The 18123-nt window shown below is 51.0% G+C and overlaps 2 protein-coding genes across 6 annotated transcripts; one reads left to right on the top strand and one right to left on the bottom strand.

Annotated features, from left to right (window-relative positions):
• Positions 1–1438: 1438 nt before the first annotated feature.
• Positions 1439–5096, top strand: Tufm (Tu translation elongation factor, mitochondrial). Of its 2 annotated transcripts, none has more exons than XM_032892661.1 (10): positions 1439–1827; positions 1933–2127; positions 2597–2763; positions 2992–3096; positions 3180–3344; positions 3509–3641; positions 3725–3745; positions 3941–4092; positions 4199–4318; positions 4748–5096. In XM_032892661.1, exons 1-10 carry the CDS (start codon positions 1785–1787, stop codon positions 4919–4921), a joined length of 1275 nt encoding a protein of 424 aa, XP_032748552.1. In that variant the 5' UTR covers positions 1439–1784; the 3' UTR covers positions 4922–5096. The 2 variants fall into 2 exon arrangements, with proteins under 2 accessions (XP_032748552.1, XP_032748551.1); XM_032892660.1 differs by having other exon boundaries at positions 3725–3829.
• A 925-nt stretch (positions 5097–6021) lies between these two features.
• Positions 6022–17640, bottom strand: Atxn2l (ataxin 2 like). 4 transcript variants are annotated; one of them, XM_032892664.1, is made up of 23 exons: positions 17034–17640; positions 15565–15601; positions 15397–15453; positions 15243–15314; positions 14857–15007; positions 14267–14391; positions 13251–13342; positions 12417–12617; positions 11813–11988; positions 11569–11679; positions 10778–10987; positions 10630–10701; positions 10332–10402; positions 9870–10165; positions 9703–9772; positions 9099–9245; positions 8927–8999; positions 8643–8833; positions 8046–8175; positions 7832–7953; positions 7445–7657; positions 7119–7308; positions 6022–6521 (listed from the first exon to the last, which is right to left on the bottom strand). In XM_032892664.1, exons 1-23 carry the CDS (start codon positions 17324–17326, stop codon positions 6472–6474), a joined length of 3150 nt encoding a protein of 1049 aa, XP_032748555.1. In that variant the 5' UTR covers positions 17327–17640; the 3' UTR covers positions 6022–6471. The 4 variants fall into 4 exon arrangements, with proteins under 4 accessions (XP_032748555.1, XP_032748554.1, XP_032748556.1 ...); XM_032892663.1 differs by having other exon boundaries at positions 6022–6915; positions 7065–7308; positions 10778–10969; XM_032892665.1 differs by having other exon boundaries at positions 10778–10969.
• Positions 17641–18123: the final 483 nt, after the last annotated feature.

The following is an 18123-nucleotide window of genomic DNA, read 5'->3' as shown; positions in this document are numbered from 1 at the left end:
AGGGTGGAGAAGGGTGGAAGAAAGAAGAACCTAGAAGGTAGCCAAAGTCCAGCTACAGAAAAGTTAAATGGTATCTTGCTGCAAGATGAAATCTCAGCAAGAAGTGGAGGATTAGACCCACAAAATCCATCAAAGGATTAACCTCATCTGATCAGAACACACAAGACTAATGACCTCTGGAAGCACGGACGTGAGACTTACAAATTGGACATTGTCCACTCTCACCTCTTGAAATGCTTCCCTTCACTGTGCGAATGAACCCATTCCATAATCACACTTTGCAGGTCTCTTCTGAAAATTTTTAAATGTTTACTTTATGCGTATGAGTGTTTTGTCTGCGTGTACTTAAGTGCACTGTGTGCATGTCTAGAGTCTACAGCCAGCCAGAAGAAGGTGCCAGATTCTCTGGGAACTGGAGTTACAGGTGGTTATAAGCTGCCACGTAGGTGCTGAGAACTGAACCCAGGTCCCCTGCAAGGGCAACCATCTCTCTTAACTGCTGAGCTGTCTCTTCAGCCCCTCATCTGGACTCTTTAGATAAAAAGATAACCAAGACTGAGAGGAGTCTAGCACAGGATTCTAGTAACACCTCACTGTCCTTTTATCTTTGCCTTTTCAGAGTTTCAGTCTGTGCTCAGGACTTATGACTGGATTTCCTGCCGCCGTGTCTAAAGTGCTGGGATCATAAGTGTGTACCTGTATCTCGATCCACTTGATTTTTAGAGGAGATGTAATGTAAGTTGTTTGTGCTTAGACATTTCTCTAGGGATGGAATTGGGGAATCTACAGCATTTAGAACAAACGCTGTCAACTAAGCTTTGATAGGGTAAGTTTCAGAAAGAAAGTCAGAGTTAAGTAGCTTCTCTTACCAATTCCTGAGAGTTGAAGGAGCTGTGGGAAAAGATGAACGTGACAGCTAAAAGTCACTACTACACATTTGCTGGGTATCCACCACGCGCTCCGCTGTGGAGACAAAAGACTCGGATTATTAGAAACTTCCAAAGCTGGTCCACTTCCTCAATGTCACATGAACAAAATAAGGCGGGAGTAATTACCACTAAGAAAATTTCTGTGGGCCAGGCTGTGCACTGAGACAGGAGATCTTTCTAGAATTGGGAGGCCAGCCTGGTCTACATAGAGAGTTCCAAGGCAGCCAAGGATATGTAGTGAGACTCTGTCACGGAAGGAAGAAGAAGGAAGAAAGAAAAAGGGGGGGGGGGGACCCTGTTTCTCAAGCGGCCAAAGAACTATTGGAGGGGAGAGTTTAACTTAGGAACGTTAGAAAGCACAGGATTCCTGCAAGAGATATGGGGACTGTATTTAATGGTCAAGGACTGGAACTCCCTGGACTCTATCCCTGACTCTAGTTAATTTTGTCTCTCACAGGCTGGGAGATCTTAACCTATGGACCGAACTCAGCCGGAGCTAATGCCTATAGCAAACTAACCCTAAGCCCGCTGCCCTGGAAACTACAACACCCATAAGCCTTCGGGAGCGCTCGTGCATTGTGGGGCGCTCCGCATTTTCCTCCTAAAGTGGCCCCTCAGGTTGAACTGTGAAAATTCTCCATCATCCCCCGCGAGACACCAGAAACCTCCTTTTCCGCTCCATGCCCGGATATAAGTGGCCGTGGCCATAGAAACTGTCTGCTAGAGGCTCCCAAAGTCGCTTTCCCGACCCTCATTTCCGCCGGAAGTGATCTGCTGTTCCAAGTGCCCGTCCTTCCCTACACGCGCGGGCTCCGGGTCCCTAGTTCTCGGTCCCGGTCGCCGAGTACTACCACAATGGCGGCAGCGACTCTATTACGAGCGACGCCCCGCTTCAGCGGTGAGGGGGCGGGTTGGACGTAGGCAGCCTGGAGACGTGAGGGGCGTGGAGGGTAGCTGGGTTCGGGTCCACTCCCTGATTCCAAGCGCCTTCCTTTCCTCTCAGGTCTCTGCGCCAGCCCGACCCCATTTCTGCAAGGTCGGCTGCGGCCGCTGAAGGCCCCGGCATCGCCCTTCTTGTGTCGCGGCCTAGCAGTGGAGGCCAAGAAGACTTACGTACGCGACAAACCCCATGTGAATGTGGGTACTATCGGGCATGTGGACCATGGCAAGACCACCCTGACCGCAGCCATCACGAAAAGTGAGTAGAGTTGTGTTGGGTTTGGTTGGGGGCGACCGGCAATGCCCCGTCAGCTGGAAGGGCCAGAACTAGGGAGTAGGGTGGGTATCTTGTAGTCTGCTGAAGTTTAGCCTGGCGCCAAAAGACACTTCCGACGAGGGGTGGTTTGGAAGATGCAGGAGACAGGTTTCCCTGTACAAGAAGAGCTCTGTGAGGCACAAATTGCAACAGTTTGAATGGTTTCTATCCTGTGTGGAGTGTTCTGTAAGGAGACGCTGTCAGTGAAGAAGTTGAAGCGTCTGTGATGGGCAGACACCCTGGAAAATTCTTTCTGTTGCTCACTCTCTTCCAAAGTTATCTCTCCTAGTAGAATTTGAGATTTTAGATTTATCCATCTAGATTGTTTATGTATGAGGGATCCAGGCTTGTGCCCGAGCCTCGTCTGTAGCTCTGAACCTGAGTTGAGAGGTGTGTTCTCTTCCTCCGGTAGTTCTAGCCGAGGGAGGTGGAGCTAAGTTCAAGAAGTACGAGGAGATAGACAATGCCCCAGAGGAGCGAGCTCGGGGTATCACCATCAATGCAGCTCATGTGGAGTATAGCACTGCTGCCCGACACTATGCCCACACAGACTGCCCTGGTCATGCAGATTATGTTAAGGTGAGGGTTGCTGGGGACAGCCAAAACCTGCTTCCGGTCAGTGGCGGTCTGAGGGGAGGTTATAAGATAGTGGCGGTGTTTGGACGCAAGAACTAAGATTTGTGGCCATGGCTGTGGGTGGTGAGGCAGAGATGGGGATCTTCACAGCTACCTCTAGTTAGTGATGCACGGTGAAGCACGGGTGAAGAGGTCCTTGAACTAAGCTGACCTTCTTCCTCTTCCACCCAGAATATGATCACAGGCACCGCCCCTCTGGATGGCTGCATCCTGGTGGTGGCAGCTAATGATGGCCCCATGCCCCAGACCCGAGAGCACTTACTGCTAGCTAAACAGGTACTGGGGTCTGAGTGGGATGGAAATTAAGTGAGAAGTTAGATGACTCAGGATAGTTTCTCAGTTTCTTCTCTCGCTTGCAGATTGGGGTAGAGCATGTTGTGGTGTATGTGAACAAGGCAGATGCTGTCCAGGACTCGGAGATGGTGGAGTTGGTAGAGCTGGAGATCCGGGAGCTGCTCACTGAGTTTGGCTATAAAGGAGAGGAAACCCCAGTCATCGTAGGCTCGGCCCTCTGTGCCCTTGAGGTGAAGGCGCATGCTCCTGTTGGTGGAGGATGGGGTAGAGCTTTGCTCTGTACCTGGAGACTTAGCATCCTGTGAAAGCAGAAGTTTCAGGGTCTTATTCATTCTCTCTCTCTCTCTCTCTCTCTCTCTCTCTCTCTCTCTCTCTCTCTCTCTCTCTCCAACAGCAACGTGATCCTGAGCTAGGTGTGAAGTCAGTGCAGAAGCTTCTGGATGCTGTGGACACTTACATCCCAGTACCCACCCGGGACCTGGAGAAGCCCTTTCTGCTCCCTGTAGAGTCAGTTTACTCTATTCCTGGTGAGGCCCATGCTCACTTACACCCCTCCCCATAGGGGCCATCTAACCCTAGGTCCCCGATAACCTGTCCTGTTTCTTTCCAGGCCGAGGCACAGTGGTGACAGGTACACTAGAGCGTGGCATTTTGAAGAAAGGAGATGAGTGTGAGTTGCTGGGACATAACAAGAACATTCGCACTGTGGTGACAGGTATAAGATGATTTCAGATCCAAGGACGCAGTCAGAGTGATCCTTTCCCAGGTAGATCTTGTACCTTCATTCTACCTGAGACTACTTTCTCTCCTGTCTTCTTCCTTGTAGGCATTGAGATGTTCCACAAGAGCCTGGAGAGGGCTGAGGCAGGGGATAACCTTGGTGCTCTGGTCCGAGGCTTAAAGCGAGAGGATTTGAGGCGTGGTTTGGTCATGGTCAAGCCAGGATCCATCCAACCCCACCAGAAGGTGGAGGCCCAGGTGAGGGCTCCAAGTGATAAGTTTGGCAGGGCTGAGCCAAGTTTCCCTTGCATAGAAGCAGGACTTGTAGCCAGGCCATTCCATCCTTATTGCTCCTCTCCTCTAGGTTTATATCCTCAGCAAGGAGGAGGGTGGCCGCCACAAACCCTTTGTATCTCATTTCATGCCCGTCATGTTCTCCCTGACCTGGGACATGGCCTGTCGCGTCATCTTGCCTCCAGGGAAGGTATGCTGGGGCTAGGGGGATATAAAAGGAATAGAACTGGGTTGTGATGGCCTGTGACTGTAATCCCAGCAGTTGGGAGGCAGAGGCATGTGAATCTGGGTTCAAGGCCAGTCTGGCCTACAGAGCTAAATCCAGGCCAGTCAGATATACAGAGAAATCCTGTCTCAAACAAGCAGATGTGCTTTGTTTAGATTCATGAAGCATGAAGGGCTCAGAAAAATCCTGTCAACTAAAACTTCATGATGCCAACTCCTCAATTATGATCCCTTTTGCTCTTTCTATGCTGTTTGCACGTACCTGGCAACTAGATGAAACTTCCCAGATTCTTCATCTGTTGCATCTTTCCACAATCTTTATCCCCATGGCAAGCCCGCTTTGAAGGTACACAATGCCGGTGTCCTGATGGTTGCCCTGTGCTCCTCCTACTAGGAACTTGCCATGCCTGGAGAGGACTTGAAGCTTAGCCTAATCTTGCGGCAGCCCATGATCTTAGAGAAAGGCCAACGTTTCACTTTGAGGGATGGCAACAAGACCATTGGCACAGGCCTTGTCACTGATGTACCAGCCATGACCGAGGAGGACAAGAACATCAAATGGAGCTGAGTCTGGACTTCTGCTCAGGTTGTTGAGCTTAAAGCTGCCCTGGTCAGCATTCCCACTGGTGGACACAAGCTGCATCCAAGCAGAGTACACCTATGGACATTTCTAATCCTGCTCACAAGGAGTGAGTGGCCCGCCAAGAGAGGTTGGCAAATAAAACTGTCCCGTGAATAATGCAGCCTGTGTCTTGTGCCTTCTGTGTAGGAGGAGATGTGGGGGAGCACTGGATTTGGAGCACTGCAGAGCCATCAGAGTTTCTCCAGCATCACATCCATGTCTGGCATACGGGCCAGACAAACTCAGACTCAAAGCCATTGTCAGTGCTGAGACAACTTAAGAAAAAGTACCCAATTCAATGAGCTTTGTGTGACTTGCCAGCAAAATACAACTGTTGTTTTCCTAGATTGGGAAAAGGTTTGGTTATCATCAGGAGCCACCATGGGCTCAGCTCAGATGCTAATCATTTATTTCTTTGTTCTTCTACTTGATTAATATATGGCTTTTTATAGTTAATCTGTAGATCTTGTACTTCAGTACCTAAGTACAGACTTAACCTTAGCAAACTGACATCGCTTATATTCCAAGCCAAGACTTTTAAGGGCTAAAGAGTTCATCTCCGTGGCAGAGCATTCGCCTAACTTGTATACCTCCTGGGTTCAATTCCTGGCACCAAATATACAAAACAGCTGCCTCCCACCAAACCACAGCTAGCTAGGCACTGTGGCCTATAAGGACACGGAAAATCACGTATTACCCAGGGCAATTACTGAGGTCATAAACTGCCTTCATGGCTAGCAGTACCTCCAGTTCTATGCATACTGAACCTCATGGCTTTGCAGCTTCCCTGTATCATTTGTCCTGAGTACAGTTTAGTGTTATCAACCTTACTAGTTACCTTGTCCCTTTCTCTCACCCAGTAGAGCCATGCCCAGATTCTGGGGGCTTTTTATGCCGTTCCAAAGCATGTATTATAGCCCAAAGGTCCTGCAGGTCACCAAAGACTATTCCAGTCCTTGGCGGGCTCAGGTTACAAAACTCCAAACTACCTCCTTCTGGAGAAGGGAAAAGTACTTTTGTTTTTAAGAATCAAACCTATAGGCAGGTTAAGTTAGTTTAAAATTTTATTTTTTTATTTTTTTTAAATTTTTTATGTAATAAAAAGTAAAAGTCCTTGAGGCATCTGTCTGTCGGTCTCTCACACAGGACACTCAAGTTAATGGAGAAGAACAGGGGGCCCAAGTCTGAGGTTATAAATAATAGAAAATAAAAGATCTTCCGTCTCCAGCGGGGTGGGGAATAGATGAGAGGATGGGAGGACAAGACTGGGTGGGACCCAGCAGGGACAGAGCAGGAACCTCCCCCACCCCCGCTGGACCCCAGCCCGGCCCACTTGAAGGACCCCTCCCGTTCAAGGTGCTTGGCAGGAATTCCCCAACTCCCCAAGGGAAAGGGGTTGGGGGCGGGGCTAGGACTGGTCCCAGCTGCTGGGGGAAGAGACATAGATCACTCTTCCCTCCACTCATGGAGGTCTCAGGTCGCGGCCAGGACAATCTTCAGTTCCCCGGGGGGTGGAAGGGGAGCTGCTGGGAGGGATGAGATTGAACTGGTTGGAGGGGAAAGAGAGAGAGCAGGAGCATTAGAACCCGAGCAGCTGTCCCTCTGTCAATGCGTCCAGGGGGTGTGGGGGTGTGGGGAGGAGCGGCCTCCTCGAGGAGTCTCAGGGGGCTGTCAGAAGCACAGGTCAATCGCTGTTTCCCAGTAGGCCAGAGCCCTTACTCAGTTGCCCAGCTCAGCCCCCCACGCCCCAGTCTGGCCCTGTCTGCTGCGCTGACCTTACCTCGGCTAAGTCAGGAGACAGTCGGGGTCACTGAGAGCTGGGGAGGCAGTGGGGAGGGGGGCTGCTGGATCACAACTGAGCGAGGACGGAGGGAAGCAAAGGACAGAGCCAGGAGCAAGCCCCTGGCGGCGGCGACTGTGGCTTCTGCCCACCCTACATACTTCACAGACAGGTGTGGGTCGGCGGGCGCCCTCTGGGACAGCCCTGCCTCCAAGACCCCTCAATCCCCACCCAGAACCCGTGCATCCTGCCCCACCTGCAGCCCCTCAGCTCTTCCATGCCAAATTCCCCCAGCTAACGAGAACTCACGAATCCTGTCATCGGCTCCTCCTGGAAATCCAGGCGCCTGGCCAGGCTGCTCACCTTGGGGGTGTCCGATGTAGGGGTAGGGTGAGGGTGTGGAAGCTGAGAGTGCAGGCACCCCACTCGGGGGCACCGCGCCTTGGGGGGGCCCCCCATGGCCCTGGGGGGGGTGCAGCAGCATCACCTGGGGCGGGTGGGGAGCCCCAGGGTGTGGGGGCGGGGCTGCTGTGACTCCAGTTTGGACATGGGCCTGTAAAGAGAATTCGCTTCAGTGCCCAGCTTGATGAGAGGCTCTGAGATTCCTTATCAAAGCGGCACTGCACAGCCTGTGCTGATCCAACTACCCTCCAACAGGTCTCCTCTGGCACACACCTCTGGGTTCTTACCTGGGTAACATGGGCCATGTTGGTGAAGCCGTGGGGCAGCTGCTGGTGGGGATGGATGGCATACACAGCAGCTGGCTGGGGGAAGCTGCTTTGAGGGGACTGGGCAGAAGGTCCCGGTGGTAGAGAAGGTGGCGTGCCTGTTAGGGCCCCTGGATGGTACAGATTCTGCTGTGGTTGTCCACTGCCCAGGTGTGGGGCCTGCCCCGCCTGGTGCTGCCAGAGTAGAAGTGAGGTATGAATGCCACCCATTCTGCTATGCAGGCAAACCATAGGCTCATACTGTTTCTCTGTTGAAGAATGACCCAGCTCTTCTGAAGCCCTCTTCCAGCCACCCAATTCCTGGTTCGACCATTCAGACCTTCCAACCCACTCCCACATTACAGGCACCTGAACGGGACTGGGGGCCGCATGCTGGGATTGTGGTTGGCTCCCAGTAGGAGTGGTGGCCGGCTGAGGCTGGTGGCCATGGAGCTGCGTGGCATGGTGTGGATAGGACTGGTGAACAGTGGCTGCAGCGGGAAAGAAGGGAGACCTAGTGCTGAGCACACCAAATGGATAGTGGGTCAAACATCCCAGTGACAAAGTAGGCACCAGAACTCACCATAAAGGGCTTGGGGGGTAGGCTGCTCTGCAGAAGGGTACTGAGGAGTGGAGGATGACACGATGGCCTGGGGATGGCTTCCCGATGTCAACATTCGTGGATTACTTTGAAGCATAGGGGCGAACACCGGCTGGTGAAGAAACAAAGCAATATGCTAAGTAGACCTGCCTGGAATGTCCTGTCAGCCTCTCTGTGCATAGCAACACGAGTCTCAATAGTTATCTTAAAGACAGTAACCACCTTAATTCAAAAGGAAAAACTGAGAGCAGAAGTTCAATGTCTTGTTACAGGAACTACATCTTTTTTTTTTTTTTTTTTTTTTTTTTTTTTTTTTTTTTTTTTGTGGGGCTCCGAACCCGGGGCCTTTCTCTTCTTGGTAATCGCTTTCCCCCCAAGCCCAAATCCCCCCCCCCCCCCCCCTTTTTTTTTTTTTTTTTTCTTTTTTTCGGAGCTGGGGACTGAACCCAGGGCCTTGCGCTTGCTAGGCAAGTGCTCTACCACTGAGCCAAATCCCCAACCCCAGGAACTACATCTTAACCAAGTCAGACATTGCCAATCCCACAGCTATTCAGTGGATTTCAGAGGTGTGTTCTGTACCTGTGAAGGGTAGTGTGCCATGGGCTGCATCATGGCAGGCTGGCCTGGGAACTGCTGTGGGTTGTAAGGGATGTAGGAGGAGTAAGGTGTGGCAGCCACCAAGGGTGGGCCAGCAGCAGCAGCAGCAGCCTGCATCATTGGAGGGGCTGAGGCTGGTTGGTGTTGGTCAGAGCGCTGGGGGGGCAGTGAGCCTGCGGGTGGAGGGTAGACAGTGCAAAGCTCAGGTGTCTTCGCTTGCCAAGAGGCACTAGGCAGCCCCAACTGCCCTTCCCAACCCTGCTCACCTTTTGCACCCCGGTACTTGCCCTGCTGCCCAGGCACCGAATTGGATACAGGATATGGATACATCTGAGGTGCCTAAGGAGAAGAACTAGGGCTCAGCAGGTGCTCATCAACACTGGAACAGCCTGACCTGGACAGTGGGCACTTTCCCTGGGCTCACTCAGTCTCTCCTACCTGTACAGCTGGTCCCATGTGGATCTGAGGTATATATGAGATGTACTGGGGACTGTAGAGCCCACTCTGGCCTGCTGTCAGCACCGGTATGGAAGGTGTTGAATGAGTACGGGGCCCTGGTGAAGTTGGAGTACTGGTAGATTTGTTCTGTAAGGGACAAGGGGAGACATTATATTTCTGCAATCCCACTTCAGCCTTTTCAAATCCATGGACTGATATGTGCCAAATATATCCTACACTTTTTCCTAAGAGCTTTATAGCAAATCACAAGATGGGCATTCACAGAGCTCTAAGTGGTTGTCTGAAATCTAGAAGCCCCACGAGCACACATTAAAGTCATGTCAGTAGATTCCTTCAAGCTCATAGTCCTAACCCTCCTCATACACTCGACATGCCAAATAGTAAGAACCAAAGTAATCAATAAACAGCTTTGATCACTCAACACTGGAGATAATCATTGCTTTTCCAAAGCAGTCCAACTGCTCCTATCCAGACTGAAGTGCCATCTCACACTATGGGACAGCATGCTATCCTGACAGTCAAGAGATCTTCTCTACTGTCCCCTCAAAAAGACCCAAGTCTGCATGCAATAGCCCCAGCTCACCACAGACAGCAGAGGCTTTGTTGGATTGAACTCCTTGGCATTGGGGTTCAAAGTAGACTTCTTTACTTGTCTGTAAGAGAAAGTAAAGTGAGCTCTTAAGTCATGTCCTGCAACAGCTGATAAGCACCAAAGACCCCTCCCTCACACCATCCATCACCACCACCTACTCGGTAACAGGGCCCTCCTCTTTGTCATCTCCCTTGATGAGGCCCACTGGAGGACTGCCAGTTTGGCTGGGGCAAGGTGGTGGGAGCTGTTCTGACCCCTCAGACCCCGCTACTGCTGCCAGGGGCACTTTGTCTTCCTTATCCAATATGGATTCTGCCTTGGAGGAGACTGGGGATCCCATAGGATCTGAAGTCAATAGACCATCCACTTCTTTCTCCTTTCCTTTGGCCTCTTCTTTCAAGATCCGGGAAGGAAATGGATCCAGGCCCGTCTCAGAGGAGCTACTAGGTTGAAGCTGGGAGGAGAAATAGTTCACAGTATGATTACTGTCCACTCCAGACCCCAGCCTTTACCTCCTACCTTCACTCTTGCTCAATCTCATCTTTCCCATCCGCTTGGCCTTTGTCCCTACATACCCCACAGCCTGCATAAATCCTAGCTCCTTTTCATGCTTCACTTACCTTAAACTGGGCCCCAAATTTCCTCAGTTCTTCCAACTGAAAGCGTTTTTGTTCATTCTGAAGGCCAGGGACTGAGGAAACAGTGAAATGAGAAAAGACACATTTTTTTCCCCCTGAAAGATCACACAGGGCTAGTTAGTAGTCCAGAACAAGAAACCAAAGAGTGAGCTCTTGAGAATATTGAAAGATAAATGATATCCAAGGACAGATAGATGGGCACTGCTTTCAAATCCTAATGCACTTCTTAAGGGAAACACTCCTGAAACTAAATGGGATTACAGAGTAAAATTGCCCTCACCTTTCCCAGCTATGCGGGCCAGCTCTTGGGCTTCCAAACTCCTACTGGGCTCCTTGGTTGGGAGTTCTTTTACTGAGGAAAGAGAGACAATAAGTTCCTGCTCTTAAGTCACACCCACAGTTCTGAAGCATTTACAACTGGTTCTTACCATCTGTAGGGGCCAGGGAGAGTTTTGGAGATGCTGGGGAAATAGAGCCTGCTCCAGGATCCACAACTGATGATGTCACAGGGATGGAGGCAGAGGATGCTACTGCTGAACCAATGGGAGGCTCAGGACAGGAAGCTGAGACTGGGGCAGGGGCAGCAGACTTGGGAGACCGTGGAGGGTACATCCGGCCCACTGGAAGAAAAGGGAGAGCTATACAATGGTTACTGCTGGCCAGGAAGTAGTGCATATAGGGGGAAAACCCAAAGAAAATTTAAAAGCATTTTTTACACCTAGGGCCACAATTTCCTGTGTTAAGACCAGGGCAGGCAAATGGTTTCATTGGGTATTACAAAAAGACTGGAAATGCTATAGCTTCTCCTGTCCTAAAATATTGGTTAAAAAAACAAGTCTCAACAGAACACCTGACAACCCATGAACTGACAGGTTAAAACCCAGGAAAACTAAAAAAGTTCTTTCTTAAAAAGATTAAATTAAATCCATCTGAACGCCTTTAATCCCACCACTTGGGAGGCAGAGGCAGTTGTTATTTCTAAGTTTGAGACTAGCCTGGTCTATGGAGTTCCAGGCCAGCCAGGGAAACAGAGAGACCCTAACTGGAAAAAGACGAGACAGAAACAGAAAATGGAAAGATAAAATCCAAGACCGTACCCTCACACACCAAGCATCTACAAACTATTATTTCCCAGTATTTCAACGACTTTAGACTCACTTACTACCGCCTACCCCCAAACTACCCAAGCCTGCAGCCAAGCCTCACTGAAGCTCTCTACCTGCAGATGTTGGAGGAACAGAAGCTTCTCCAGAAGGCCTATTATTGGGTGAAGATAAGGTCTTGCCACCTCTCAGAGGCCGCTGTGCCTTGGGGGACATGCGGGAAGGACCTGTTTTTTTAATGTGAAGAAAAAGAAACATGTGCTCATTACAAGAACACAATACTTCATCCTGCTAATCACTTAAAATCCTACTAATCACCCTCCCCACTTTCTTCTGTCACAAGTATAGGTTATAACCCACCTCCATTGATACCACGTGCCTCAGACCCAGGACCAGGACTGCTGTTGTCAAGATGGTGAGGGCCACGAGGTGGCAAAGAGCTAAGGCCAGGCCGCCCTCCTCGAGAACTGCTGCATCGAACTCCTCCCCGGGGACCTTCCCGAACTCGTTGAGGCAGAGGGATATACTTCCCTTCCCTGGGGAAAGACTTGAGTAAGGACAGGAGACACCCCCCCCACCACCACCACCAAGTCCACAAACTTAATAACATCAACCCCACAGTCGCAACTCCAGTGTTCACTATCAGTCTTGACTGTCACAGTCTAACACATCTATGTGTTTATGACATTACTTCTCTACCCACACTCAAGAGGGCAAGGGTGTCTGTCAGTTTTTCCACTCTTCGCCTCTCAGAAAGGCCAAGGGGACACTTGAGATGCCGAGCACATACAACTTCATTTTAAAAACCCAATAAGCTGCAAATTACCAACTTTCTAGGGTTCAGTCTAAACCTCAAAACTGGGAACCACTAGGTATTAACCCACACTAGCATGGTGAAGCTTAATAATTGTGCACCAAAGCTCCCAGCCAGGCCAAGACCCTACTGTAAGCCCCAAATAGTCACCTGGACACCAAGCTGGGGCTCTCCCGCCCAGACCCCTGCCGCTGAACTGCACTGTGCTTCTCCTCCTCGGTTCGCCCGTCGTCATTTTCCATGGCAATCCGTAGACGGTACTGGGGACTAGACTCAATCTCCCGAGCCAACTGGGCCGCGCGAAGCTCCCGCTGCCGAAACTCTTCAGAGTTGTCCTTTTCTAAGGGAACCCTGAGAGTGCCCAAATAGGTCACCATCCAAGGGCAAGGAAATGATGAAAGGACACAGTGCTCTAACTACATGACCAGTTCAAGCCTGTGACATTCCACCTAATAATACTTCAGGGTTCTTGTTTTTTGGTAGCATTAGAGGCTGAACCCGGGGCCTTACAAGTGTCAGGCAAGTGTTCCACTATTGAACTTAACCCCCAGTTCAGTCAGTATATATTCAACAAACAGCTGCCAAACCCTAGGCAAAACCCCAGGACATGTTCTGAATCTGATACTTTGGGGGTTCAGATTAGGTCAGGCTGGCTGGCAGCAAGCACTCCTGACCCCCATCCCTAGCTTGATTTTGCTTTTCCAGAAGTAAAACGACAAGGTTGACCATCATACTCATCTTTTTAAAGGGCTGCTGGGGAGAGAACTCAGGTCCTTATGTTTGTATAGCACATACTTACAACTGAGCTACATTCCCAGATTAACAAGTACTGTTATCCACAAGAAATTGAATAGGCAAATCAGGTGGGAAACCAAAAACACTATACAACAACGGTTTCATTTAGAGGTCTGCCTTGCTAAATCAACAGTAAGCTCTACATACCAGACACCCAACGTCACCACCACAAACTCCCAAAATGCTTACGTGTAAGAAGATAGACTGCTGTCATAGGTGGTCTTCACTCCATAGTTCTCCTCATTAAATTTGAACATCTCATTAGGATCCCATCCATTAGACTACGAGAACAAGGATGTTTAGAACTCAGTAAAAAAAGGGAAGATAGCATGCCATTTCGCCTTCACCAAGTTAAAAACTCCCGTGGAAACTGAACACACTGACATGCATCCATTAACAAGATGTTTTTGAGAAATGGTCTTGTGTTCTAATTGCAAGGACTGCCTCGAGTCCTTGGTCCTCTTGTTTTCACATTCTAAACTCTGGAATTACAGGGGCTATCATGGCTTTTTCAAAAAAAGAAACTCAAAAACTCTTTTTTTCCTTTACTTCTGTAGGTTTGTTCCTGTGGTGTAGTAGGCACGTGAGTCAAAGTCCGGGGACGATCTACAGGAGCCTGTTCCTTTCCACCACTTGGCATGGTGGCGGCATCGTTTCGTTAGCTGCTGACCCACCTTATCAGCTTAATGTATACCTAAGCTCAGAGGTAGCAGTGTGAAGCAGCACAGTCCTACACAGCACCACTTCTCTCCTCGGCTTTTATAGACTTTTGTTATATAGTCCAGACTGTCTGGGAACTCACAATTCTTCTGCCTCAACTTCCCCAAGGCTGGATTAGAGGGTATGGGTTATACCATGCTCAACTTAAGACTTTTTTACTACAATAACAAGTGCTGCCATACAGAAAGGTTAACAGTTTTCAATGCAGAGGATGGGAAAACTGACCCATCCTCTTCTACCCTTCTTTCCAAAACAGACCCTAAAACAAAAATGAACAACACTCTCCTCCAAACACGAACACCCCACAAAAAATAATGACTGTCCACATCAACAACCTATGCCAACCACAACTCAGCCCGCCTGCTCTCAGGAGCAGAGAACAGGGGTTGGGGATTTAGCTCAGTGGTAGAGCGCTTGCCTAGGAAGCGCAAGGCCCTGGATTCGGTCCCCAGCTCCAAAAAAAAGAAAAGGAGCAGAGAACATACCATATCGGATTCCAGATCGTAGTCATCACTGTTGCTGTCACCGCCCTCCCAACGCTGAAGCACCTTCTCTTTGTGTTCTCCATTCACCTTAGAGTTCATGGCAATGGCTGAGTCAGTGAACTTGTCTGTTGGCAGAGGTGAGAAAGAGGGTTAGGTGATGCACCCCCTTCTCATCCTCATTCCCAGCCCCAAGTGGTTTAACACAAAGTAAGAAACACCAGAAACATGGGAGCAGGTAAGAAGAGTGAAACAGATCTAGATGGGATGGTGAATGCTGGTAATTCCAGCACTCAGGAAGCAGAGGCAATCCAAGCCTAAGGAGGCTAGCCATATATACAAAGACCCTCAAAACAAACAAAAAAGGCCCAATCTAATAATCCAAATGCTAAAGTTGAAAGCATGAAACATGAAAACAGGAGTATCTACACCACTAGTCACATTCATTGGACTCTATTAGGTATCAAGCTATGTTTTCAAGAACTCAAGTCATCGCTACTGAAAAACGTACTGAAAAAGATAAATCAAGCCAATCTGTCCAACCCATGGGCTTCCTCTACTCAGTTTCTTGGCACAACAGTATAGAACAATACCTTTAGTAGCATAATTGAAGTCAACATTTCGGAAGTGGACAAGCAGAACATCACTTGGTTTAAACACCATGGTGTCCACAATGTCTTCCCGACGAGGCCCACCTGCTGGCTCAGAGGCTTTCCGATGTACCGCGTCTACTGCCAGTTCAAACTACAAAAGCCCCATTCCCAACATTCCAGGGTCAGTATCAAAGGGAGGAAAAGATGGCTTCTCTCTTAAAGCTTTCTAGTCTTTCAACATTAAATTCTCATGTTGTTCTGCATTTCTCAACATCAGCCAGAGAACTTAGCAAAAGCCTCAAAACTGCCTGCTCTCAACTCTACACAAACCCTCAATTTCATTCTCATACACAGCTTCAGAAACTCCACGATTTGAGTACACTGACCTTTGAGCTCAGCGTCTTGAAAATGCCCTCATAAGTGGTGCCATTTTTCACTTTTACATCACAGGTAGAACCCTAGCAAGGTGAAAGATTAAGTCACTTTAAGAAACTGAAACAGCATATTCCTCAGACACCCAACATTAAAGCTCTCACTTACCACTACAGCTGTCAGGAAATGCAGCATCCTGGAATTGTTATAGACACCTTCAAACACCTGTCACACAAGAAAAAAGCAAAGGGCAGCAGGTGAATACTCTTTCTTCCCAGACTGTCCCACACTGTGTCTTTCTTCTGAGTCTTTACAAGAGGAAAAAAAGGCACTCACTGGTGACTGTGGGGGTCCCTTTCCGGTGGTCTGTCCCCTGTTAAAGAGAGAAACTAGTTTTAATTAACAGTGAACCCTAGAACAATGTACCATGTCAACTTGCTGATTTAGGCTACGGACTGATTAACAAATGCTCACATTAAAGAGGAAAGCAGGAATTACTTGCTAAAACATTTTCTCCAAATTCAAGATTTTAAAATGCCAACAAAAAATTCAATAAACAATAGCTGTCAAATGCGGCTAACAGCCAATGCAATACAACCTGACTTCCTCCAAGGGGACTTCACTCTTCCCATAAAACACTGCTGTATTTGTAAACCAACAGCCCAATTCAGTTGTGAAGGTGAAAGCTCGGGCACCCCAAATGCAGCACTACTGAGCTTAGACACATTACCTCCCAAAGGAAAAAAGCACTTTCAGCAGCCTTGGATTCCAAATCCCAGGAGGGGTATACTCTCCACACCCCACCCTTTCGCCCTCATTATTTTCATTCAGCCTGTTACCCACTCTGAAACGATCCCCAATCGCCAGGTAACACAGCTCCTCGACGGCTGATGTAACCGGCAGTTGAGGAGGGCGAGGAGGGGGCCGTTGGCGGGGCTGGGGGACCGCGCAGCCGCAAAAACCATCCACCGGGATGCCTCGCCCGGTCTGCGCCTGCGCACTAAAGCCCATAGCCCTCCACCCGCTCTAGAACAGAAGCCACTGCGCCTGCGTCTAGTGGCTGCTTCTAATCGCATTGACACACCAAGAAAACCGAGGGCACCCACTCCTCACTCACCAACACCAGGCGCCCCTAAACCCTCCAACCAACCCCCACCTCCTCCGTCTTTGCTCTACGTGTTACCGGGACAAGCCAATGCCCGAGTCATAAGACAGCATCCGCGCGCACGTACGGGCAGGGAGCGCGCGCGCAGGAGCTTCCCAGTCTGCAGTCTTCCCAGTAGCCGCTGCTTCCGCGCCCCCGCCCACTCCGTTCCCCTCTTACTGGCTACACCGGGAAGAGGAGGGAACAATCTGCTCCCAAGTCCCTCCCTTCCCATTGGTCAAACTGTGGGCCGCGCGCCCCCCCTCTATTGGCTACAGCCGGGGACCCCTTCATGCAGCTGACTCCCCATTGGCTGAAACCGGGGACCGCGAGATCCTCCGTGGTAATGGAGCTGGGGACCCCATCACCTCCTCAACCCCCCCAACACCCTTTTCCGACGGAGCTGGCGGGACGCGCCCCGCCTCCCCTCAGGGCCCAGACCCCAAGCGGTGACTAGGCCCAGAGAGCCGAGCACTGCCCCCAGGCTCCTGGAGACCGCCCGGAGATCTTTCTCTCCGACCTGTTGGCACGAGGGTCTACCCCCTCCTTCACGGGGTTCTGGGCCCCAAGAGCCCCTCAACAGCGCCAAGCCCGGGCGCGCCTCCGCCAAAGCCGAGTCGCTGCCACCTGGGCTCTCCCCAGCCAGGAGTCCCGTTCTCACCTGACGCTGCCGATAGCCACTGCCCCTGGCCGTTCTTGATGCTGCGGCGGCGCTGGCGCCGCCAAGATGCTTTCGGCTCCGCGGCGGAGCCCGCTGCCGGCAGCGGCTGCAGGCCCCAGGCACGGAGAGACCGCTGTGGGAGGCCCCGGGGGAGCCGCGGTAGCGGGCAGCGGTCCCGGGAGGCCGCCGTTGGGAGGGCTAGTCCCGCCGGGAGGCCGGCGAGCCACGGCCTGTTGCGTGGGGGGCGGCTGCTGGGGCTGGGAGGTCTGTTGTGGCGGCTGAGGCTTCAACATGATGGCAGCGTCCGGAAGAGAAATTAGAGGGAAGGGAAAGAGGGCCTGGGGCTGGGCCCCTGCTGGAGAGCGCGGGAAGCGAGAGAGATCGCCAAGCAGGGGACCTGCCGTTGGCGGGCGGGGGAGCCCCGCGGTGTCAGGGGTGGATTGAGAAGACGGCGGCGCGAGGAAGCGCCGCGAGGCGGAAGGGGAGGGGGGGATGTCGCGGGCCGGTGGATAGCGAGAGGGCGCGAGCCGGCTTGGCGCGCGTGCGCGTCGCTGGAGAAGGAGAGAGGGAGGAGCGCGGGCGGAAGCGCCGGCGGGGGAGGGGCGCGGGGAGCGCCGCCAGGCGGTTAGTTCCGGAAAGCAGAAGAGGCTCGAGTTGTGGCTCAGACAGGTCTAGCCCTTAGGGCGGAAAAAGGAGCCGCGCAGGCGCTTAGAGCACCTCTAGGTTCCGAGCCACCTTAAATACTGGCGGCCGCGGTTGCTTCACAACGAGTGTGGGAGGGGCCAAAGCCAGGAAGGGGAAGTGCCGGTGGACCCGCCCCTCCCACGCCACAAGCGTAACGTCAGAAAGTCTCCGCGGTGGTGTGAGGTATCACGTCGTAGCGTGAGGTTCTTCCGCCACTGGGTGAGCGGTGGGCGGAGTCTCGTGGGCCAAAAAAAAAAAAAAAAAAAAAAAAAAAATCCCTAGGACAAGACAAACCTAGTACAGGTAACTTTAAGGCAGGTGGGTTTTTAAATGTGCTGTTCTCCATCTTACCTCCTTTAGAATATTAATGAGCATTAGAATGACTACTTGAGCGTAAGTGCATCCT

This window comes from Rattus rattus, chromosome 2, assembly GCF_011064425.1.
Source record: "Rattus rattus isolate New Zealand chromosome 2, Rrattus_CSIRO_v1, whole genome shotgun sequence".
NCBI lineage: Eukaryota > Metazoa > Chordata > Mammalia > Rodentia > Muridae > Rattus > Rattus rattus.
Note: the sequence above shows the minus strand (reverse complement) of the source record. Positions and strands in the feature narration are given on the sequence as shown.